General features: G+C 37.9%; 1 protein-coding gene across 3 annotated transcripts in view; it reads right to left on the bottom strand.

Annotated features, from left to right (window-relative positions):
* The window catches only part of mindy3 (MINDY lysine 48 deubiquitinase 3), a 120,867-nt gene that overhangs the window by 73,206 nt on the left and 20,850 nt on the right, over nucleotides 1-26,811 (bottom strand). For all 3 annotated transcript variants that reach the window (XM_072253736.1, XM_072253737.1, XM_072253738.1), the window contains 2 exons: nucleotides 20,890-20,969; nucleotides 16,653-16,723 (listed from right to left, as the gene is read on the bottom strand). In XM_072253736.1, coding sequence (XP_072109837.1) covers nucleotides 16,653-16,723; nucleotides 20,890-20,969 — 151 coding nt within the window. The remainder of the gene's footprint in view (nucleotides 1-16,652; nucleotides 16,724-20,889; nucleotides 20,970-26,811) is intronic.

The following is a 26,811-nucleotide window of genomic DNA, read 5'->3' as shown; positions in this document are numbered from 1 at the left end:
TATGATCTCAGGATTGCTGTCTAGGCCACATGCCGGTGAGGCCAGTAACAGGAAGATTACACAGTTTAACATGTGGCTAAGCAGTTGATGTAAGAGGGAGGGCATAAGATTTTTGGATCATTGGGCTGTCTTCCAGGGACTGTAGGACCTGCACAGAATTCACAGTTTGCACCTGAGCTGGAAGGGAACTAACAACCTAGCTGGAAGATTTGCTAGTGCTGCAAGGTGAGGTTTAAACTAGAGTTGCAGAGGGATGGGAACCACAGTACCAGAACAGTTAGAGGAGAAGTTGTGGAGGCTGATGTTGATAAGACCTTAAAGTCAGGAATCAAGAAGTTGAGCATGGTGCAACTGGTGCCCTAAACTGTGTACACTTAAATGCAAGTAGTATCGTAGGAAAGGCAGATAAGCTACAAGTTCACAAAGGTTCATCACACCCTTCAGGGACTGATATCAACTGTGAATAAATGCTGGCCTTGTCAGCAGCACCCAGATTATAACAAGTGAATGAAAAAACTCAGGCACTTTTTTTCAAACAGGAAATGTTGGCAAAGTTTTATGACAAGAGACAAAGGAGACTGTAGGCAGGTAATTAAATTTTGAGATGACTAAAGAATATGCAACAAGCTGTGAATTAAGTATTTGAAGGAGATTCAGTAGTGGAATTTAAATGATAAAATGATCTATGCTTTGGGCAATGAGTTTTGGAAGACCCTGAGACTACAGGGCAAAGAGCAAGTGAGCTGAGCAGCCACATTGCTTTGGAACACCAGAATAGTGATGAATGACCTATTTGGGACAACATTATGGCAGTGCAAACAGGTGATTTTAACATTGATGCATAGCACATGTGCTCTGAAGCATGCTAGCACAATTCGCCAATCCTTCCCCCTGGCTTGACTTTCTAATTGAATCACAACCAAAAAGTCAGTGGAAGTGACTTTGCAGAGCTCATTAGAAAGAGTCTGGCTAACTCAATGGCTATGTCAATGCTAGCATGTATTCTGCCCTTTTTCCTATTTTACCCTGTAGGAGTTTGCTGCAGGAAATGTATGTGAAAAATTAAACTTGTGTGGAATCAGATGCAAATCAAAATGTTTAAAAATTCCTTTCCATAAGTAGGTCAGGAAGCTAAATAGAGTTTTATAGCCATCTGGTAGCTTCTGATACTACTATTACAAGTTCTTATTGTACTTATAATTGGCCAGCTGGAGTAGTGGAATTTGAATTCATGTTGCTGATCACTGCTCCTGGCTTCAGGTTAACTGGTACAATAATAATGCTTTTTATTAATTTATGCTCTCAATTTTTAAATTCTCCAAAAAGTAGAAAGTTTAATTGACAGAATCTCGAAAATCGTGTCCCTGCAACTACATCTTCCAAATTCACAGCATGGGTGGAAAAACTTAACTCATGTTCAGAACTGTAAAACATTTAATTCAAAGACAATTCATGGAATCAATGTAAATCAAAACACCTGAATCAAAATAAACCAAATTAATAATGTCTGAATTTACAATTGAACCTATTCCAATCACCTGCAAAGTATGATGTGTAATACACAATGGCAGGAAAGCACAAAGTGCATGCGAACAGAAAGATCTTGGAGAAGACAGTGATAGACTAAGGGAACATTTAGGATCTTTCCAGTGAAGAGCAGAAAGGACTATCTGGAACTGTATGATGCACAAGCAGAACCACAGAGTACTGTATAGACCAATTACAACTGATAACTTGAAAGTGTTGCCCAGGATTGTAAAAGTCAGTTACAGTCACAGGCAGGATCACCTACGCTGCGGTTGGATCTGCAAAGTTCATTGAAAGTCAAGGCATAAAAAACTTGTTGCTTACGATTGTTTAAGTATTAAAAGAATGTTGAAATGAGGGAGACCCTTGTAGCAGAGAAAAGAAAGAAAGAGGAAGAGTCAACATGGTCTGCTCCTCTAACACCAGTTCACCAATTGCATTGATGACAGTTAACCAATCTATTTAAGTAATGTAATACCCACCACTGAAACCAAGTAGTTACAAAAACTGCAACTACTACAAAACACACTGAACAATTACATGTATGTATGTAATTATACACAAATACAAACAAGGATAATAAAGTTAAACTGCAAGGAAAGTAAGAATTACATAGTCCAATGCAACATTCTCTCCTTTGACTCTAAATCCTACATTTAGAATCATTACATCTGAAAATTACGAGGCAGAAAAACTTGCGGTACCCAAGTTAGGTACAAAATAGTCAAAAAATTCACCTGTTACGAAAATATCTAAGAGTATTCGTAGGATTATATCATTGCAAGGTAGATTGTTTTTAATGAATAGGTACACTTGTGCAAGTTTGAACTGCTCTTTTAATGATCTTCCTTATAGAAAAAATGTAAATTATGATAAGGCAATATCAAGGCAAATACTATGACTTGTAATATTCAGTAACCCCCAGTTCCCAAGACTTAATAAATAATAACTTCTTATACAGATGATGCAGTTCAAAGTGCTTTACAACAGGATAAAATTACAAACATGAAAATAAAATTAAAAATAAAAAATAAACTTGAAAATAAAAGACTAAAGATTGTTAGTTGAAAGCAAGGTTAAATAAATAAGTTCTGAGCTGACATTTAAAAATGTCAACTGAGTCTACATCCCTTAGCTTTTGTACTGAATCCCAGAGTTTAGGAGTGTTCATTCATTATGTGCTGTGTCCTGTCATATGACATAGATGATCAGGGTCTTTTGATAACCATGACTGTTCTTGACAAATTTTTCTACTGAAGTGGTTTACCACTGCTGCCTTCGGGGCAGTGTCTTTACAAGACAGGTGACCCCACTCATATCAATACTCTTCAGAGATTCCCTGCCTGGTGTCAGTGTTCACATAACCAGGACTTATAATATGCACCAACTGCTCACGTGACCATACACCACCTGCTCTCACAGCTTCACATGACACTAATCGAGGGGTCAGGTGCTACACCTTACCCAAGGATGACCTGCAGGCTAGCAGAGGGAAGGAGTGCCTTACACCTCCAGACGCATCTCCACCCCATCATCCTAGGAGCATAGTACAAAAAAAGATGACCTGCGAATTATCTTTTGTTCAAATTTAAAACTGGCACAGGACGACCCAAGAGCTGAAGGTTATAAAACAAAAACTTATCTGTGATGTACTTAATCAGGACCTACTCACCAGGAATCAGGGCGTGCCCTTCTGTTGGATGACACCAAATGGCAGAAACCTGTTGAGCAGCAGGCTGGATAGCTTGGGTTAATTTCACATAAGTTAACTAAACTGTCAGCCATAATGTGTATATCAGCCTGAGACAAAGAAATCCTGGCAGTGACCCTGTTACTACCTCAAATGGACTTAAGTTTACTTTTCTTGTTTGGAGTTGCTCTGCTACACAAGACCACTGGAAAAGCCGTAAGCCATGGTACACCTTCCTCACAATACTTAGTTGTTGTTTAATGATACCATTCATTTGGTTGACCTGTCCTGATGACTCTGAGTGATGTGAACAATGAAAAGATCATTCAAAGTTCACCAGTTGACATAATTCCTGACAACCACTCACAGTGAAATGTCTTGCTTGATCACAGTTGATGTGATATGGCAATCCCATCGAGGAATATAGTCCTTAATCAAGATAGTTGCTTTGTATGTGGCAGTGGCTTTGCTTGCTGGAATAGCTTCCACCCATCTTGAAAACTTGTCCACTATTACCAGTACGTCTGAGTATACATGACACTAGCAAAGTAATGAAGTCCATTTGTAAGTGTAAAAATGGACCAGTTGAGGTTGGGACAGGAGCACTTCATTGTGGTAGCTTTCCCACTGCTCCAGGATTTGTTTTCTGGCACATCATGCATCATTCAAATGTTGGATTGCATCGTCACTGGGAGAACCTGCCGATCATCTTTTTCACTCCAATGTGTCCCAGGGAGTGTATCTGCTGTGTCAGATAAGGAAGCAGCATAGTTGGAGCTACTTGTCTGCGACTAGTGTCGTATCTCCATACTCCATCACTGTTTAAACTGCCAACATTCTCCATCCAGGATCACTTTTCCTCTGGAGAGCACTGAGCTTGCATCTCTCAAATAGCTTGTATGTTCATCTGTGATACAGAATTCAACTTCATCTCCATAATTTCAGTTGTCAGGTTCATCGCACATGTTTCCAGTACTTTTAATCCTTCAACATTTTTATTTTTTTATTTGTGATTTTTTATTTTCATTATGCCTTTTTTATCTGTGAATGCACTTCCACTGCTTTCCAGTGTAGACATTTTGGAGTAGCTTTTGCACTTTAATACAGCCACTTCTAACAGCAATTGTATGACAGCATAAATGAGATTTTGTTTTAGGGGACTGGCCCATCCTGCCATTCAAATTCCTCCCTCAATTGTTGAATTGCCATTGTTGTACAGAATCAGATATGACCTCAAGATGTTTTCTAGTAATAATTTGCATCTTCACAGCATGTTATTATCCTTGTACTGCCATGGTCGTCGTAGGGTCTCAAGAATTTAGCACATTTATTCCTAATTAGTAAGTTTACATACAGGCCATCGATTTTTTTTTTGGCCCAATCCAGGCAAGCAAGAGCAGCAGGGAAGGGCTTAGTTGTAGAATTCAACAGCACATCCATTACATCAAACATTGCACATTGAAGCTATATTATCAGATCAGGATCTCCTGACATCTGAGGCAGAGGATTGAACTCGTTGTTCACCTTGTTTCCTATACCAACAACTTCACGCCTAATGCCCTTTTTAAGCCACAAATGTGACATTTTGATTTTTAGGGGATTGGCTTTGCAGGAGTAGTTCAGACTGAGATTGCTGTGATAGACATAGTGAATTGCAGACCCGCAATAGGTGGTTAATAGGTGTTGGCGATTGATTGCAAGCAAGGACTGGTGACCGATGATCAGTGGCTGATAACCATCAGGTTACTTAGCCACTTGTAATGATCTTATTTGAATTTTGATATCCTGTCCTACTTGCTTGGCGACTTCACAGTTCGTCAGCTTCACCGTTTTGGCAATAACTGATTTCATGCCATCAATAAAAGCTGATCTGAAGGGACCATATGTCGAGTCTTCCATGTTACCTTCATTTATTCCTGGAACTCCTGCATGACAACCACACTGTCCTGCAGCATTCCTCATTCAGAAAAATTCTCAGAAGTCTTCTGATTGTCATCACCTTCCTCCAATCAATATGCATTGGAGCCTGTTCTTCCAACAAATTTCACGACACATGCCAGTGATAATAAACCTGATTTGGATCTCTTATTAGCATTCCAACAACTATCTCATTGATTTTATTTGTCATCTCCCACACTGTCGTCAACTCTACGAGTCAACTGTCTGATTTGCTGAGAGAAAAATAAAGTAGCCAAAAATTTGGGTTTAAACATTGGGGTGCAATTTGTACATGTTCTTAATATGTTGGAGCTCAGCCCAGGTCTTTAAACTTTTTTTAGGAAGCGTAATTTCTTCAGACCACTTACCTATTTTTTTCTGGCTCAGGTGATTGACCTGAGCCAGAAACCACCTTTCTCCTTTCAAAGGTTCCATCTTCAGACTTGCATGTCTTCCCTATCTTGGTCTTTACTGGAGCAAGCTGTGACATAGTGACCGATCCTATATTTCCATCAATGTCATTTTCACTTGAGTCACTGGAGGACACTGTAGAGTCCATGTCATGTCCATGCTGTAATTCCTCAGTCTGGATGGTGACGCTGTCTTGGAAGACTGTCCATCGTAGGGGATGTATCCCAAAGAGGAACATAACTAACAGGCCCACCCACTTGAGGTCTCTGCTGGGCTTTCTGATACTTCTTCAGTTTACTTAAAAGGCCTGCATGATGCATTTCGATTCGATTACATTTATGTTTTTCACTCATTCCATTAATACAAAAATTTGCTCTTTAGTCTTTTTATTGTCTCTATCACACTGCTTTTGTAGTTTATCACAGGTTTCCCTTTCCTTGTCCACTTGTTCAGTTAAGTTTTTCCACTCGTTCTGCCAAGTCATAAATGATATTTTCTAACAGACCATGTTTGTTTAAACTCAGATTTGACTTTCTAACCCCAGTGTGCTCATACTTTCTTAACTATAATACTGCTAATGTGCAGCTAGACTCCCCCCCCCCACCACCCCCAAGACATTACTCTCCGGATCTCATTACATAACTTCACAATATCATTCAAGAGCCACATCTTAATTGACTGAACAGTGATTTCATCTGGATTTTTTCCATTAATCTTATTAAACAAATATTTTATTCAGGTAAGGGATCAAAACCTCAGTTCTGTTAACAGGTAACTGGAAATTCAGCTCCTCCTTTTCCTGCAGTTGATTTCACAGCTTTAGCCATTGTCTCAACTTAATCTCATGTTATTTGTACACAATTTTTATCACTTGGACTGCAACCAAAATACCACTGGATTGTGTTGAAACATTATTGGATTATAATCAAAATATTATAGGACTGCAATCAGAACTCTCAAGATTGCAATCAGCAGTTTTTTCCTCATTGGTTTAGAATCTAAATTTTTAAATACTAGATTACAAATGGAAAGTATCTTAGGTACTCCAGCAGTTAGTACAAGTTTAATTTGAATATGATGTTAATTTTACTGGAGGTCTTTTTTTTCTAGAAAAGCAATGTGTATTAGTTTTCCTTCACTCCTAAACTTATTTTAAATGGTATAATGAAGCAAGAACTTCAATTTCTTGGACAATCTAGAAAATAAAGACCTTAAATATGCATGCCAAAAATTTCCACTTTATCTGGGATTTTTCCAAGCCCCAAAATCTTTGCAAAATTGTTGGATGTGGATGTTTTTGTTCCAAGGCTCTTCAGAAGTCAAGAATGAGCCATAAAAACTTATTTCTTATGATCATTTATCCAGCTTTACAAGAATATTAAAATGGGGTAAAAACAATGAAGCAAGAGGGTGAGAGGGAGAGAAAGGGAAAGGTAAAGAGATCCTAGCAGCAGGGAAAAGAATAAAGAAAGAGGAAAGAAGAGCTAATGTGGTCTGGTCCTCCGACAGCAGTTTGCCAATTCTATTGAATTTCCATAGAAATCATTAACCAATCAGTGCTGCTGAAACTTAGTTATAAAAGCAACTGCAACCACTACAAAACACACTGAACATACACATAGGTAATTATAAAAAGATGCAAAGTGTAAGGAAGTTAAACTACAAGGAAAATAAAAATTAAACAGTGCAATCCAACACTGGGGTGATTTATTTTGGAAAAGGGACTAACGCAAATCTAATTTAGGGAGTTCCGCCTTCAGCTCAATGGAGTAACACATAAATTCTGTGCCTGCCTTTAATTCCTCCTTTTCCCCAGTCTAAACCTTGAATTATTCAACTTTTATTTTCTGGATCTTGGAGGGAAATAGTGGTCATTATGTCGTGTCCTTTAAGAAGTAGAAAACAGCCTTTTGAACCCGGCAATGGAAAGGGAAAAACTTTGAAAGAAAAATCAGAAGATACGCCTTTCTGGGCTGAGCGTTTGGAACATACGTTGATGGCTCTCAAAATGGATAATAACACTTCTGAGTTGAAGTCATTCCGACAGAGTTTACAGACTATTGAGGAAAATATTCTTTCCTTGAATACTGAGTTTAAAGAATCGAAACGTCAGATTGTGGATATTTCAACTCGATTGGAACAGGCTCAACGCAAAATTGTCGATTTACAGGCAAAGTCTCGGCGAAACAACATTCGTATTTTAGGTCTTCCGGAAGGCTCAGAAACTGGGGATTTATTGGATTATTTTGCCAATCTGTTTCAATCTCTGTTCCTGGATATTCTATCTCAGCTTCCCGGTATTGAAAGAGCTCACAGAATTTTCACTGCGTCAGGTAAAACTCGACCAATTTTAGTCAACTTTCTTGCTTTAAAGTTAAAGACCAAATCATAAAATGTGCAAGAAAACAAAGTTTTTAAATTTAACGGTTCCGAGATCCGTTTTTATGAAGATTATCCACGGGAAGTTATGTAACAACGGATCAAATTCATACCGGTCATGAAGACTGCTTACAAAAAACTCTGTTTCCATCCTTGAGATATCTAGCGAGACTAAAGTTATTTCCTAAAGATTCTACCCCTAGTGTCTTCTTGGATCCCCAAGCGGCATTGGATTTTGTCTATTCTATTGTGGAATCCTCTGATGTATGAAAGATATTAGAGTCTCTGAATAATCCTCCGAAAGAAAACAGGTCTTGAAGACTTCGGCATGCTGAAGATATCTTTTGTTCGATGGATTACTTAAAGAAGAGGTGGTCTTCTTGGTTTGATTAAAGAATGGCTTTTTTTTTTAAGACTGTTTAGTACACGGACTGAATTAATACAGCAGATAGATTGTGAACTGGTTTGATTATCTGTTTCTATTTTTCTTTATTAATTAAGTGATAGGTTGCTAGCAGTTTATATAGATTTTTTTTCTTATTTATGGAGTGTTTAATAGATAATTAGCTTTAATTCACTTGTTAAATAAGGTAGTAAGTTAAAGAATAATGGCGCTGCTTTTCTCTCTTTAGAGATTAAACTGTTTGGGTTAATAGTATTGTTTTGGCGTCCTTGGAGACTGTCGTTGCATTCCTTTAGCTTATTTTCATTGATTAAGTATAAACATATTTTTCTTTGCTGGGCTTTTTTATCTTAAGGTTTCGTATTTTCTTTGTAAGGGGGAGGGGGGAATTGGGAGAAAAAACTTTTAATCATTATTTAAACTGAGCAGCACGCGGAACTCCGTTCTTATGTCTCTTTTCTTGGGGATGCGTTCTGGCTTTTTCCTTCTTTCACCGGATTTTCTTCCTTGGGGTTGGTGGGATGTTTGGGGGTATTTTTGTATTTTGGGGTTTATTGTGGAATTTTATTTTCACACACACCTTTTGTATTTTTTCCCATTATGGAGATCCGGAGCATGCGCGTTTTCTATTTGGTTATATTCATCACCGCCATCTTTGATTAGCCTGCCAAGGTATGCGTGTATTGTCGTGTTCAGAATAATATTCAATGGTACTTAAACAGATAAATGTTATTAGTTTTGGAATGTACGTGGCTGGAATCACCCTATTAAGTGAAGATAGACATTTAAAGTTATTAGTCGATTCCAGTCCGATATAATTTTTGCTCAAGAAACGCATATCAGAACAGGCGATCAAAATAGATTTTTTAAAACATGGAAGGGCCTTCAATACCATGCTACTTGTCAAAATAAAACAAAGGGAGCATCTATTTTTATTAAATCTAATATTTTATTTATTCAAGAACACATTGTTTCAGATAATAGTGGTAGATTTTTAATTATTAAAGGAACTATTTGTAATAGAAAAATTGTCCTGGTTAATCTACACGGACCTAATGTGGATGATCCTTTTTTTTTTAAAAAATATATTTGGTTTATTGCCAGACTTAAATGAATATATGCTGCTGATGGGAGGTGACTTCAACTGTTGCTTAAACCCTTTGATTGACAAAAGTTGAACCAATCAGCAGCTTCCGAGTCATTCAGCAACACTTATTAATTCCTTTTTAACTGATTATGGTTTGATAGAAATCTGGAGAAATTTACATCCTAATGACAGAGATTATTCTTTTTATTCACATATTCATAATAAATATTTGAGAATTGATTATTTTGTAGCTGATTTCCGATTTTTGTCCAAAGTCCAGAAATGTGAATATGATGCTATTGCAGTCTCGGACCATGCACCTTTAAGTTTAACTTTTGAGTTAAATGATGTTAGTAATGTAAACTTGCCTTGGCGCTATCCAGAAAATTTATTACAAAGTTCGGACTTGGTTAAATTTTTAGAGATTCAGATAAAAGATTTCTTTCTTTTTAATAATACGGGAGATGTTTCGAAATTGATTATATGGGATACACTCAAAGCATACTTGCGAGGTCAGATAATATCTTATTTGGCTAAACTCAAGAAACAGACAAAAATAGAATTAGATAGAATTTCCAAACTAATTAAAGATCTAGATAATGCTTATGCAGTTTCTCCTAATGTTGATTTATTTAAACAAAGGGTTGAACTTCAATCACAATATAATTTACTATTAACTTATCCTATTGAAAGAAATTTGCTTAAATTAAGAAGTCAATATTATACGTTTGGAGATAAAAGTAACAAGCTATTAGCATCTCAACTTAAAGCAGTTAGAGCTAAAAGACAAATTTTAAAAATTCCTAAGAGAGATGGTAGTTTAGCTTGTAATTATGAAGATATTAATAAAATTTTTCAAGACTATTACAGTGAACTCTATAAATCTCAGTTTCCAGCTGACCCTTCTAATATGTACGCCTTTTTACAAAAGATTGACTTTCCTAGAATATCTGTTGAAGATCAGCAAATTCTTGTTGCTCCTCTTACTGAAACAGAAATTCAGAAAGCTATTCTCTCAATGCAGTCTGGTTAAGCTCCTGGATTGGATGGTTTTACTGTAGGATTTCATAAAAAATTTAATCATTTGCTTACTCCTTATATGTTGGAAATGCTTAAAGATTCTTTTCTGTTAGGAGAGTTACCTTCCACATTTTATGAAGCTTCTATTTCTTTAATCCTTAAGAAAGATAAAGATCCTACTGATTGTGCTTCATATAGACCTATTTCATTATTAAATGTGGATGCCAAAATTCTTTCAAAAATAATGGCTAATGGGATGGAGAATATACTAGCTAAAATTATTTCTCAGGATCAAACAGGTTTTATAAAAGGCCGTTATTTTTTTTCTAATACTCGGAGATTGTTAAATATTATATACTCATGCCTCTCTAGGACTCCCCAATGTGTTGTTTCTCTAGATGCTGAAAAGGCATTTGATAGAGTTGAATGGAAATATCTATTTAAAGTTTTAGAGAAATTTGGCTTTGGTACTAATTTTAATAGATGGATCAGATTGATATATAAAAGCCACTGTTGTCACTAATAACTGTAGATCCCCCTTTTTCCAACTTTCTCGGGGTACGAGACAAGGATGTCCGTTAAGTCCTCTGTTCTTTAACTTGATGTTGGAACCCTTGGCTATTGCACTTTGTGAAGCTAAAAATATTCAAGGAATTTCTATAAATGGGACTATTCATAAGATCTCCCTTTATGCAGATGATCTTTTGGTTTATATTTCGAATCCCGAAGAATCCATTCCTAGCTTATTGAAATTATTAAATGAATTTGGATTGATTTCAGGATATAAATTAAACCTGCATAAAAGTGAATTATTTCCTTTAAATGATTCCGCTTCTATACATGATAACATTCCTCTAAAAGTTACGGATTCTTTTAAATATTTAGGTATTACCATTACTAAAAATTATCCAGACCTTTATAGAACTAATTTAGTTCCCTTAGTGTATTTTATGAAGCAATTTTTTTCTAGATGGAATCCACTTACACGTTCGTTAGTAGGTCGAATTCATGCAGTTAAAATGATGATTTTACCAAAATTTTTATATGCATTTCAAAGCATTCCTATTTTTCTAACTAAGAAGTTTTTTGATCAAGTTGACTCTATTATTTCATCTTTTGTTTGGAATAATAAAAGACCAAGAATTGGAAAATATCATTTACAAAAATTAAACAAGGATGGAGGTCTTACTTTGCCTAATTTAAGAATGTATTATTGGGCGGTTAATATACGTTATGCGTGTTCTTGGTTATATTGAACCGATAAAAAGGAACGACCATCTTGGGTTCATCTAGAATTGAAAACTGTGAAACAATTTCATTTAACTTCGCTATTAGGAGCTCCTTTACCTGTACAACTAGCCAAAATTTCTATTCTAAATATAAATCCTATGATTAATCAATCATCATGAATTTGGTATCAGTTTTGTAAGTTTTTTAATCTTAAAAAATTTAACCTTTTTACTTTAATTTATCGAAACCATTTATTTAAACCTTCACTTAATGATCCTACCTTTTCTCTTTGGAGGAATAAAGGAATGTTTTCCTTTATAGGCTTGTTTCAAGAAGGTCGATTGATGTCCTTTGAGAAATTAGTAACTAAATATTCTCTCTCATATTCACATTTTTTGCAATATTTTCAGGTCAGACATTTTTTACAAGAATATTTAAGTAATTTTCCATATATACAAGATTCTGACCTGTTAGATATTATTTTAAAAATGAACCCTTTAGTGAAAGGTTTTATTGGGAAAATTTACAATTTACTATTACAACAGGACAATTATCCTTTACTTAAGATTAAGCAAGATTGGGAAAGAGAGCTTAATATGACCTTGATAACAGAGGATTGGTTGCGAATTTTGAAGCTGGTTAACTCTTCTTCGATTTGTGCCAGTCATTCTCTAATTCAATTTAAAACTGTACATCGTTATTATTTGACGAAGGAGAGATCGTCTAAAATATTTTCTAATGTAAATAGTCAGTGTGATAGATGCAAAACTGAGATAGTTACATTGACACATATGTTTTGGTCGTGTTCTGTATTGAAACAATTTTGGAAATCTATTTTTTCTACAATCTCTAAAGCTTTAAGAATCAATTTACAACTTAATAAATTGACAGTTTTGTTTGGTATAATTCCTCAACATATTCACGGTATTTCTATATCTGACCAATATGTACTTGCATTTGTCACATTATTGGCTAAAAGGGTTATTTTATTAAAATGGAAAGATGTCTCTGCTCCCACTTTGATACAATGGTTCTCTCAGGTGATGTTATGTCTTAGTTTGGAAAAAATTAGAAGTCGAACTTTTGATCCTAAATTTGACTTCGAGAAAAGGTGGGGTTCTTTTGCCCATTATCATTTGACTAGAGTTAATTAAAATGGTCCTTTTCTGATGCTTGGTTATATGAATTTGGTTGGCGGTTTGATATCTTCTTTTTATGGAAGCTTGTATGGCGCATAGCTCCAGGTTTGTGCTCCAAATGGGTTTTTTTTCCCCTATTTTTCTTTTAGTTATCAGGGGTTTTCTCTGTTTTAGTTAGTAGGCATTCTTTTTTTTATCCTTTTTTTCCATTAAAAAAAAGCTTTAATACTTTATTTTTTTGGTTATTATTGGTATACTGTTCAGCCTGGTTGATAGTTTAACTTTTACTCTACATATGGATATGTTATCTTGACTATTTTGATGTATTTTTCTCTGCTGTTGGTTTTCAATAATAATTAATAAAAAGATTTAAAATGCAAATCTAATTTAGGTGTGGAAAGTTATAAGAAAGCATTCATTCCTGTTAAATCCAGTAAATGAGAAAGGGTTGTGTTAAGTCTGAATAGGTGCCAGCGCTCTATATAGAAAATGGATTTAAAACTACTGGGACAAAAATGAGAGTTGTGAAAACTTTCCATTCAAAGAGTAATGTTCTGGAACTCACATCCACTGTTGTGAGCAGCAGAAACACTCAGCATATTCAAAAATTAGCACTTAATCTACTCTAATTTATAGGGCAGCAGAGAAAGAAAATGGGATTAGCCCAAATTGCTGTTTTATTCTTCTATGATGCATAATAATTACTGATATAAATGAGTGATAAAATAATGCACAAAGTGAAATGAAAACAAAAAATAAATTTACACAAATACTACTTTGTGCATTATACAAAAGCAGTTATAAACATATCTGGGTTATGGTAACGAGCTTCCAGCAGAAGTGGTTGAGGCAGGTTCGATGTTGTCGTTTAAAGTTAAATTGGATAGATATATGGACAGGAAGGGAATGGAGGGTTATGGACCAAGTGCAGGTCGGTGAGACAAGGTGAGAGTAGGAGTTCGGCATGGACTAGAAGGGCCGAGATGGCCTGTTTCCGTGCTGTAATTGTTATATGATATATATATATATATAGTATTATCATACAATACAAAATTAACAATGATCATACAATCAATTGTCAGAAACATCATTCCAAGGGTCTTTATCCATTACAACACTAAACTAACCTTGCTGAATTACCAAACAAAAGAAAATAGATGGCTTCAAATGAAGCCTAACTGGATAAATTAGGTGGATAACACAGCTAATTTTAGTCTTTTGGAATTGAATATCTATACCTCATGAAAGACCAGCACATCTGAAAAGCACCCATTAGCTGCTATACAGACTATACTAAGAGTGGCATTTTTTTTATATAAATAATATGGAATTCATAAGAACTTCAGCACATATCCACACAAAATGGTTTAACTTTCAGAAAGATAGTGAAATTTGCCAAAAGGGGAGGTTTTTTCTGTTTCAAAAAGCTGTCTCTACAAATTTTTAAAGTATAGGCCAAATTATATCTATAATTGGTGAAAAATGTTGTTTATATTTAAAATATCTAGAACCTTAATATGGTGCAACATATTTGATACAGCAGCTTAATTAATTAAAATAAGATCTTAAAACCTAAATTTACCAAGTTGAATATCAACATTGAAATGTTCATTAAAAGTGTTCCACAAAGTTAGGCAATCAAAAACATTCATTTTTGGTAGCTAGTGCCACATACAGTATTATGTACTACATTTAAAACATTAATGATCTCTTCCCATCCCATTGCTATCTGAACCTATACTCCCATGTACCCTTATCTAATTTTAGCCATAACCACTGTCCTCATAGAGCTGCCTGCCCTATCAACCATGTACTCTATATTAGATTTTAAATTATGCAGGATGATTGGCTAATTCAAAAACTAACCTCATCTTTTCTTTTTTTCTGCTCACTTCTCCTTAAGGCACTGCCTTTCAATTAGCACACTCAACAGCAAGTTTTGCACTTACTGATTAACTGACATCCCACCATAGTCAAGAATGATCCAATGCATGTTCTTGTAGAGAATTTTGGTGATCAACATTTTGGTGTGGTAATGTTAGTTTTCAATAGCCTGGCCAGAAATAGAGGTTAAATGGCCAAGCTCCTATTTAAGATTATATCAACTAATTTAGCAATGGCTTGATAATGAATTTGTGCTATCCACAATACCTTAACTAGCTGAATCCAGAGACTATCAGTTAGCTAAAAGTCTGTACTTCCACTCTATTTTCAATGCATAAAGGGGCCTTGAGCATCTTCAACATTTAAACAGCCCACTTACCCATAAAAATATTCAATTATCCTTTCTACTTAAACTGCCACATTTTCAATACTATGTAGAAATTTTAAAAATTACTATAAAACTTAAACTTTTTGCAGTTCAGTTGCACTTACAAATGTTGTCACAATAGAATACCTGAATTGCTTGGTATCTGTAGGACCTTTGCTCGACAGGTCTGTGTAACAGAAACAGGACCTTCAACCCACCACATTTCAGCTGACCAGAAATCCCATCCTCGTCTATTCATGTGCATGTCTAAATGTCGTTGTTATATCCAATTCTGGATTCCTCCTGTCAGTGAGTTTTAAACATGAACCACTATGTAAACCCTCAAATCCCTTTTACAACTCCATCCTTCCATCTTAAATCAATGCTCTCATTTTGATACCTGATCACATCGGAGAAGAAATTCTGACCATCTAGACTTGGAACATGAAACAACACAGCACAGGAATGGGCCTCTTACACTGGATATTATGCTCTACTAATTAACCTAAAGACACCTATTCCCTTCTGCCTGCACATGGTTCATATTCTTCCATTCTCTGCATATTCAACTGTCTATTTAAGAGCCTCTTTAATGGAGCAATCATATCTGCCTCCACAACTTACCCTGGCAATGCATTTCCAGAAGCGTCCTGCACATCTCCTTTGAACTTACCTTAATGCATGTCCTCTAATATTAGATACGTCAGCATTGGAAAAAAGATAACATGCCTGCCTTCACAAATTCTATCAGATTTCCCCTCATCCTCTACTGCTCGAGAAAAAAACAACCCTAGCTTGTCCAACACCTCCTTAGATCACATGCACCCCCATCAGTTTACCTAGCAGCTTCTTTCAGTCCATGATAACAAAATCAGCCTACCTAATGCCTTTCCATAACCGAAATCATTTAATCGAAGCAACATCCTGGTAAATCTCTTCCGTACTCTCTACCACAATCACATCTTTAACTACAGAATGGCAAGCTGAACTATACAGAACACCCCAGCTGTGCTCTAAGCAGTGGTTTGTAAAGTTGCAACATAACATTCAAAATGTTAAAGTCTATTCTAAGCTGTGAAGGCAAGCATTTATTTTTCATTTCCCTATGTATCCATAATGTTATTTTCAAGGGACAATGGGCCTACACTCCAAGATCCCTCAGTTCATCAAAATACCTAAATGACCTACCATTTACTGTACATGCCCTACCCATTTGACTTCCCAGTTTTTCCAAGACGATGCCAGCTGTGCAAAATGCTGTCTCAAGTCAATATCCAAGTGGATTATTATGGGTTATATTGCATGGCATTCATGCTTTTTATTGAATGTTCATAAGAATCGACTGATTCTTGAAAAATTACAGCTTTTTTAGATCATGAACTTATAAAGGCTAAACATTCTTGTATAATGTGGTTCGATCACTGGCTTGAAAGTAAACCTCAATGCTGCAGTAAAAATTAATCTAAAATTAAAACAAAAATTCATAAAATCTCCAGGCACTAGGTGCAGGAAGAGGATCACAACGAAAATTAAATTTAAGTTACTTTTGCGCAAATAGTGAAGTGCCAAGTGCTTACCTTGCAATAACGCAAGGACTCCATTAGTGTCAGGAAGCCTATAGTAGCTTGATTCCTTATACCATGCAGTTCTGAAACAAAACAATCATAGTACTCACACAAGATCTCTAGGGATAAGCAAAGTTACATAAAATGAAAATAAACGACATTTAATTTTTTCAAGCAACACACACAAAATGCTGTTGGAACTCAGTAGGCCAGACAGCATCAATGGAAAAGAGTGCAGTCGACGTTTCAGGCCGAGACCCTTCATCAGAGGTCCTGATTAAGGGGTTCGGCCCAAAACGTCAACTATACTCTTTTCCATAGATGCTGCCTAGCCTGCTGAGTTCCTCCAACAATTTGTGTGTGTTGCTTGGATTTCCAGCATCTGCAGATTTTCTCTTGTTTGTGATTTAAATTTTTCAACTGATTTCACATGGAAGTATTAAATTTTAGATATGAAAATCTACATAGTGTGCAGATAGATTTTTAATCCATATTTTATTGAAAATGAAAGAAGCCTAACTCATTGAACTATAGAATTTCATAGGGTAGGTGCTGAGAAGTTAAATCTTCTAACTGGATAGTCTACATCCTAAGGGATAAGTTCAGGATCAGAAGCTACCATTCATGATTGGTGAGAAATTTCTTCAATTAACTGAATTTTTGGAATTTGGCACTTCCAACGGGTTATAGATGCTCAAACTAGAAGTTTTTGATATTACAGCATCAATTCATTCTGGGATTGCAGTGATACCTGGACAAGGTAGAAGAGAGCAGGATGAAGGCCAGAGGAATACCCTAATCCTGCAATCCTCAGTGAGAGCCATTTTAAGGAGAAAAAAATATAAATTTAGTTTCTGCAAAAAGGATCACCTTAAAATAAACAAGTAAGTATAATATCAGTATGTTTAAATAAGGGATCAATTTTTGATAGCTAAAAACAAATCAGAATTTTTTGGACTAAGCTAAAAGATATTGTTCAACATCGCCTTTTTACTGACTTAAAAGATTAGCATAAACTTAATGATGTTTGGTGCCACCTGGTGGATCACAGTTTGAGAGCCAATTTCATGAAGCATCACGGTCTGGTGCAGATGCTTACTTCCAGAGTGATGCTGGGGAGAGTTACAGAATTTCAACCCAGTGAAAATACAGGATGAATGCTTTCCAAGTCATAATGCTGCTTGACGAGTTTCAATAAGGCAATGTCAAGCTTCTTGATTTCCTGTTGGAATTCATGAAGGTAAGTGATGAATACTGGAAAAACATTGCGTCATTTGTTAAGATACACAGCCTCCCAATCTCTTCTTACAGTCATAGTATATGTGGTTGATCCAGCTAAGTTTCCAGCCTAAATGTTATGTTAATCGTAATATTGGCATGTATAGCCTATATCACGCATAAGTTTCCAATGGCATTTCCACTGAATATTTGGACGAATAACAACAGTAATTATTGATTTATTCATTTGCAAGGTAAAGGTTTAAAACAACGGGAAAATGCCCAATCCACATCAATGAAAACTTTAAATGGGCATTAAACTACCTGTAACCTAAACTAACAGCAACATTCTGCAACTTACAAATAAAGCAAAAACTGCAAATCCACGATCAAAGTAGCCAACTAGCCTGATCTAATACATCCACTTTAATCGAGCATACCCATCATATAGTTATGAAAAGTTGTGTCCTTCACAATCCTATTTTGAAAAAATTTGTCTTAATCATCCCTTTCATAAAATATCTAGAAGCGTGCTATACTTTATATTCTATACTATGGTAGTTCCCTCTACCATACAAGATATTCCTCCCCAAATTGTGTTCCAGAAATGAACCAACGAGTAACACACTCCAGCTAGTCTGAGAACCTCAAAGGGTGTGCACCCAAATATTTATGCTGCAGTGTGTTATATGCATACCCAATGTGTTATACGCGCACCCAATGTGTTATACTCGCACCCAATTGTTTTATACTCGCACCCACTTTCTCCAAAATGCTGTTATCTACCTGATGACCCCAAGCAACCTTCTGCTTTTTCAACTCATGTGAAGACAGAGATTTGGAAAAAAAAAGCAGCCTGTCAGGATTTTCTGCTCAGTTTCAGGTGGCAACAGATATGTTACTTCTTGCAAAATATACCGGGCAGGACCAGTTCAACGTTCTCGGGGTATTGATGGAGAAATAGTACCGGTAGAGAAGGAATTTGACAGGGGATGGGCAGAAAGACAGACAGAAGTAATGCTGAGATGAAAAGAAAAGTTAGAAAAAAGAAAAGTCACAGTAGGATACAGAGAAGTTAAATGCAAAGAACACAAATAAAAAGTGAATGACTATAAGGGCACTTTATCTGAACATCCTTTGTATTCGACACAAGGTCTGTGAACAGGCACAAATCAATACAAAAGGGTATGGATTCAGTGACCATTACAGAAATGTGGTCACAGGGTGGAGATGATGGGGAATTAAATATCCTAGGGTATCCAATAATATGGAAGGACAGGCAGGAAGGTAAGGGAGGTGGGGTAGGACTTTTAATTAAGCATAAGATCAGGGTGATACCAAGAGATGACACAAGATCTGAGGAGCAGAAAGCTCAACCTACCTGGGAAGACAGTAGTAATCAAAAAGTGGAAAATAAATCGTTGGTAGGAATTGCATATCAGCCACCAAAATAACATTACAATGGCATGGGCAATAGACCCAGAAATACCTGATGAATGCAAGAATATATCAGAAGGCAACAGCAGTTGTAATGGGGGACTTTAACTTGCACATTGAATAGGTAAATCAAGCTAGCTGAAGCAGTCTTGAAGAATGCATTTGTGATAGCTTTCTTGAACAGTATGTTAGTGAACCAACAAGGGAAAAAGTGGTCTTAGATCTAGGCCTGTGCAACAAGACAGGTAAAATTAATGATCCTGTAGTTAGGGATTAAGTCAGTCCCACCTCAGCCTGTCATAATCCATGTTTATAGTTGAGCACGCAGTTCTCCTACAGTGTCTCTATGTTGGAGCCTGTTTGGAGGAACACATTTGCTGGTTCTATTTTCATTTTTTCAACAAAACCTGGAGAATTACAAGCAATATTATCCCATGGTTCCCTCTATTCTCATCCATATGCTACCTTATAACATAATGCAGTTTCTGATTCCTCCACAAACCCTCTGCTGCCCCCAAGGAGGCAACAGCTTGCACAAATTCCATTAATGGAGAAGCAGAGGATTCCTTCAATACTTCACCAGTAAGATGTAAATTGTCACTGGTGGATACTTGTCTCTTTGACAAATTATTTCAAACAAGGCGGCGGCTTTATTGAGAAAGCTCAGGGAAGGTAGGAGCAAAGCTAAAATTCAAACACCAAGGGTAATGATCTTGTGACTGTTTTTCAATCTTGGCATTGGGAAGGAACAACTCAGCAAATTAAATGTGTGGGTCAAAGAGGAGTACGAGAGATTATGGTTTAGATTCAAGGGCCACCTTATCCACACTGCACCAGTGGTGGATAAAGCCTTGTTCTACTGGGAAGGGAGCTTCAATTTACTTAGTCAAGATCAAAGCCAAGTTGTCAGAGCTTTAAACTAATAGTTGAATGACTGGGTGGGTGGAGAAGAAATCAGAAGAGGAAGTTTGAGATTAAGAGGATCAAGAGGGAAAGTTTCAAATTTAAAAGCGTTTGTACAAAAGCAAGGTAAATACTCGAAGATTTATCTTTCAAACTATTTTTCCATTATAGCCACACTATACAAGATCACCACTGTGCCATAATTCTCGACTTTCATGTATCTCTTAAGTAATCTCAACTATGTCATTACAGTATTTAATCTGATTCCTCTAATTCTCAGCTTTCCCTATTAGTTAAAAAAAATAAAAATGTGTAATCCTAACAAATTTCTTAGAGCTTTGTTATGCCACCCCAAAATATTCCTATGCTCAGCATTCACTTCTTTACATGAAAGACTTAAAGGGGCAACATAAAAGCTGGTTATATTCACTCAAATGCATTGATTTCCATTCTAACAACATAATGATCAGCCGAGAGAATTAATATGAGAATCGGTGTTTAAACAAACTTTGCAAACTGAATTGTAACCTATTCAACTGTTTGAGGGAGTGCTACCAATTATGTATATATGATACTGAAAGCTTAATAATTTTAAAAAATGGAAGACAGCAAATTGGAACATTAAGATTAAATGTAACTGAGTTTCAAAAGATGCCAATTCTTGAAGAGAATTTAGTAAATAAAGACTTACTCATTCCAGAACACTCTCTGTCTCCATCCCATACATTCAGAACTGCATATCCAGTCAGTAATAAATTGATTAGGCTTTGGCTAGAAAGGAAAAAAAAACCATCAGTTCAAAATTTCCAAACTTGTTTTCATTTTCTCCACAGATCCAGGATACAGGCAACCACGTATTATCAAAACTCACCCTTCTGGAATTTGCAAAACACTACCAAAAAATCTGGGATGCATAATAAAAATGACACAAAATTTGTGAAAAAAAGTGAATAAATAGAATTTTTTTCTTTCAACTAGCAAATCCTGATGCCTGCATAGATGAAGCATAAGAAATTACAATATGGACCATATACCAGGATGCAGAACCCCTCCTCCTCTGACCCCATTACAATGCAAGGTTCATCTGTATTTCCAGCAATGAACCTAATTTTGGGTCTCCGGCCTACAAAGACATTCTTTTGTTTTCTCCAGACATCTACATCAAAAACATAAAATTGATATAGAAACATAGAAAACCTACAGCACAATACAGGCCCTTCAGCCCACAAAGTTGTGCCGAACATGTCCCTACCTTAGAAATTACTAGGCTTACCCACACCCCTCTATTTTTCTAAGCTCCATGTACCTATCCAAAAGTCTCTTAAAAGACCCTATTGTATCCACCTCCACCACCGTTGCCAGCAGCCCATTCCATGCACTCACCACTCTCTGAGTTAAAAAAACTTACCCCTGACATCTCCTCTGTACCTACTCCCCAGCACCTTAAACCTGAGTCCTCTTGTGGCAACCCTGGGAAAAAGCCTCTGACTATCCACAAGATCAATGCCTCTCCTTACCTTATACACCTCTAGCAGGTCACTTCTCATCCTCCGTCGCTCCAAGGAGAAAAGGCCGAGTTCACTCAACCTGTTTTCATAGGGCATGCTCCCCAATCCAGGCAACATCACTGTAAATCTCCTCTGCACCCTTTCTATGGCTTCCACATCCTTCCTATAGTGAGGTGACCAGAACTGAGCACAGTACTCCAAGTGGGGTCTGACCAGGGTCCTATAAAGCTGCAACATTACCTCTCAGCTCCTAAATTCAATTCCATGATTAATGAAGGCCAATACACCATATGCCTTTTTAACCACAGAGTCAACCTGCGCAGCTGCTTTGAGCGTCCTATGGACTCGAACCCTATGATCCCTCTGATCCTCCACACTGCCAGGAGTCTTACCTTTAATACTATATTCTGCCACATTTGACCTACCAAAATGAACCACTACACACTTATATGGGTTGAACTTCATCTGCCACTTCTCAGCCCAGTCTTGCATCCTATGTCCCGCTGTAACCTCTGACAGACCTCCACACTATCCACAACACCTCCAACCTTTGTGTCATCAGCAAACTTACTAACCCATCCCTCCACTTCCTCATTCAGGTCACTTATAAAAATCACAAAGAGTAAGTGCCCCAGAACAGATCCCTGACGCACTCGATTGGTCACTGACCTCCATGTAGAATATGATTCGAGTACAGGAGCAGGGAGGTACTACTGCAGTTGTACAAGGCCTTGGTGAGACCACACCTAGAGTATTGTGTGTAGTTTTGGTCCCCTAATCTGAGGAAAGACATCCTTGCCATAGAGGGAGTACAAAGAAGGTTCACCAGATTGATTGCTGGGATGGCAGGACTTTCATATGATGAAAGACTGGATGAACTAGGCTTATACTCTCTGGAATTTAGAAGATTGAGGGGGGATCTTATTGAAACGTACAAAATCCTACAGGGATTGGACAGGCTAGATGCAGGAAGATTGTTCCCAATGTTGGGGAAGTCCAGAACGAGGGGTCACAGTTTGAGGATAAAGGGGAAGCCTTTTAGGACCGAGATTAGGAAAAACTTCTTCACACAGAGAGTGGTGAATCTGTGGAATTCTCTGCCACAGGAAACAGTTGAGGCCAGTTCATTGGCTATATTTAAGAGGGAGTTAGATATGGCCCTTGTGGCTAAAGGGATCAGGGGGTATGGAGGGAAGGCTGGTACAGGGTTCTGAGTTGGATGATCAGCCATGATCATACTGAATGGCGGTGCAGGCTCAAAGGGCCGAATGGCCTACTCCTGCACCTATTTTCTATGTTTCTATGACCCGTCTACAACCACTCTTTGCCTTCTGTGGGCAAGCCAGTTCTGGATCTACAAAGCAATGTCCCCTTGGATTCCATGCCTCCTTACTTTCTCAATAAGCCTTCGATGGGGTACCTTATCAAATGCCTTGCTGAAATCCATATACACTACATCTACTGCTCTACATTCATCAATGTATTTAGTCACATCCCCAAAAAATTCAATCAGGCTCGTAAGGCACAACCTGCCCTTGACAAAGTCATGCTGACTATTCCTAATCATATTATACCTCTCCAAATGTTCATAAATCCTGCCTCTCAGGATCTTCTCCATCAACTTACCAACCACTGAAGTAAGACACTGGCTTGTAATTTCCTGGGCTATCTCTACTCCCTTTCTTGAATAAAGGAACAACATCCGTAACTCTCCAATCCTCCGGAACCTCTCCTGTCCCCATTGATAATTCAAAGATCATCGCTAGACGCTCAGCAATCTCCTCCCTCGCCTCCCACAGTAGCCTGGGGTACATTTCATCCGGTCCCGGCGACTTATCCAACTTGGTGCTTTCCAAAAGCTCCAGCACATCCTCTTTCTTAATATCTACATGCTCAAGCTTTTCAGTCTGCTGCAAGTCATCACTACAATCACCAAGATCCTTTCCCATAGTGAATACTGAACTAAAGTATTCACTAAGTACCTCTGCTATTTCCTCCACTTCCATACACACTTTCTCACTTGATAGGTCCCATTCTTTCACCTCTTATCCTCTTGCTCTTCACATACTTGTAGAATGCCTTAAGGTTTTCCTTAATCCTGCCTACCAAGGCCTTCTCATGGCCCCTTCTGGATCTCCTAATTTCCCTTTTAAGCCCCTTCCTGTTAGCCTTATAATCTTCTAGATCTCTAACATTACCAAGTTCTCCAAACCTTTTGTAAGCTTTTCTTCTTGACTAGATTTATTACAGCCTTTGTACACCATGGTTCCTGTACCCTGCCATAATTTCCCTGCCTCATTGGAACGTACCTATGTGGAACTCCACACAAATATCCCCTGAACATTGGCACATTTCTTCCGTACCTTTCCCTGAGAACATCTGTTCCCAATTTAAGCTTCCAGTTTCCTGCCTGATAGCCTCATAATTCCCCTTTCTCCAATTAAACGCTTTTCGAACTTGTCTGTTCCTATCTCTCTCCAATGCTATTGTAAAGGAGATAGAACTATATTCACTATCTCCAAAATGCTCTCCCACTGAGTGATCTGACACCTGACCAGGTTCATTTCCCAATACCAAATCAAGTACAGTCTCTCCTCTTGTAGGCTTATCTACATACTGTGCCAGGAAACCTTCCTGAGCACACCTAACAAACTCCACCCCATTTAAACCCCTTGCTCTCGGGAGAAGCGAATCGAAATTTGGGAAATTAAAATCTCCCATCACGACAACTCTGTTATTATTACACCTTTCCAGGATCTATAGTCATAGTAGTCATAGTCATACTTTATTGATCCCAGGGGAAATTGGTTTTCGTCACAGTTGCACCATAAATAATAAATAGTAATAAAACCATAAATAGTTAAATAGTAATATGTAAATTATGAAATAAGTCCAGGACCAGCCTATTGGCTCAGGGTGTCTGACCCTCCAAGGGAGGAGCTGTAAAGTTTGATGGCCACAGGCAGGAATGAGTTCCTATGACGCTCTGTGTTGCATCTTGGTGGAATGAGTCTCTGGCTGAACGTACCCCTGTGCCCACCCAGTACATTATGTAGTGGATGGGAGACATTGTCCAAGATGGCATGCAACTTAGACAGCATCCTCTTTTCAGACACCACCGTGAGAGTGTCCAGTTCCATCCCCACAACATCACTGGCCTTATGAATGAGTTTGTTGATTCTGTTGGTGTCTGCTACCCTTAGCCTGCTGCCCTAGCACACAACAGCAAACATGATAGCACTGGCCACCACAGACTCGTAGAACATCCTCAGCATCGTCCGGCAGATGTTAAAGGACCTCAGTTTCCTCAGGAAATAGAGATGGCTCTGACCCTTCTTGTAGACAGCCTCAGTGTTCTTTGACCAGTCCAGTTTATTGTCAATTCGTATCCCCAGGTATTTGTAATCCTCCACCATATCCACACTGACCCCCTGGATGGAAACAGGGGTCACCGGTACCTTAGCTCTCCTCAGGTCTACCACCAGCTCCTTAGTCTTTTCCCTATCTGCTTCTTAATATCCCTGTTACTATTGGGTGGCCTATAAAAAACACCCAGTAATGTTATTGACCCCTTCCTGTTCCTAACCTCCACCCACAGAGACTCCATAGATAATCCCTCCATGACATCCACCTTTTCTGCAGCCGTGACGCTATCTCTGATCAACAGAGCCACGCCCCCACCTCTTTTGCCTCCATCCCTGTCCTTTCTGAAGCATCTAAAACCCGGCACTTGAAGTAACCATTCCTGTCCCTGAGCCATCCAAGTCTCTGTAATGGCCACCACGTCATAGCTCTAAGCACTGATCCACGTTCTAAGCTCATCCACTTTGTTCACAATGCTCCTTGCATCTCACTTCTCTATTTCCAATGAAGACATCAATTTGAAATGGCAAGTTTGTTTTCCACTCCGGAAACACTGCCTGCCCTACTAACTCACTCTAACATCATTATTAATCTCTCCAGGCTCTCTGAAGGAAACACCGAGCTTTTGGTGAAAACATGATTAGGGTGTATACACAATCACATATCCTGTGCGAACAAAAGCTTGAAAATTTAGGGCCAACTTTACAAGGAAGAATGTTGAAAAAAGTATTTGCTGTATTAAGTATTTTAAACCAGCGGTCCCCAACCACCGGGCCGCGGACCAGTACCGGGCCGCAAGGCTTGTGCTACTGGGCCGCGAGGAAACGATATGAGTCAACTGCACCTTTCCTCATTCCCTGTCACACACTGTTGTGCTTGAACGTACGCGAGGTCATTATGCACGCGTCATGCATGTCAGCGCGGGAAGGAGATCAACTCCTCGAGCTTGCAAATGATGGCGGGCTGAAAAGTATGTTTGACATAACATCTCTGCCGGCATTCCGGATCAAAGTCAAGGCTGAATATCCTGAGATAGCCACGAAAGCACTGAAAACGTTGCTTCCATTTCCAACACATCTCTGCAATGAATGCAACGAAAACTAAATTGCGGAATAGACTGGACATAAGGAACCCCCTTCGAGTATCGCTGTCTCCCACCACCCCTCGATGGCACCGTCTTGTTGCAGGGAAACAATCCCAGGGCTCCCACTGATTCAGCGATATTGGTGTGTTGCAATGATTTTATATATTCATACAAGGAAAATATGCGCTGTATGTTTGATATCCAAACGTAACTTAAAATGTTATGATGCTATTATAAGTGACTTATATAACCATGTAACAATTACGGCATGGAAATAGGCCACCTCGCCCCTTCTAGTCCGTGCCGAACGCTACTCTCACCTAGTCCCACCGACCTACACTCAGCCCATAACCCTCCATTCCTTTCCTGTCCATATACCCATCTAATTTTTCTTTAAATGATAATATAGAACCTGCCTCTACCACTTCTACTGGAAGTTCGTTCAACACTTAACTTCAAGCTCCCCTGTCCTCCCCTGATAATTGTCTTATCGCTATATTCATGCAAGGAAAATATGCGCTGTGTGTTTAATATTAAATTCGTTAGATAAACCCTTTTAGAAACAAAATTGAGTGTATTAGCCACTTATCACCTATATTCCGGTCGTGATTAACACCCCGCTGCCGCAGCCGCCAACAGAATCGGCAAAAACAATTTT

This window comes from Mobula birostris, chromosome 3 (genome assembly GCF_030028105.1).
Source record: "Mobula birostris isolate sMobBir1 chromosome 3, sMobBir1.hap1, whole genome shotgun sequence".
Taxonomy (NCBI): Eukaryota; Metazoa; Chordata; class Chondrichthyes; order Myliobatiformes; family Myliobatidae; genus Mobula; species Mobula birostris.
The sequence above is the reverse complement of the archived record's forward strand: the minus strand, read 5'-3'. Positions and strand labels throughout refer to the sequence as shown.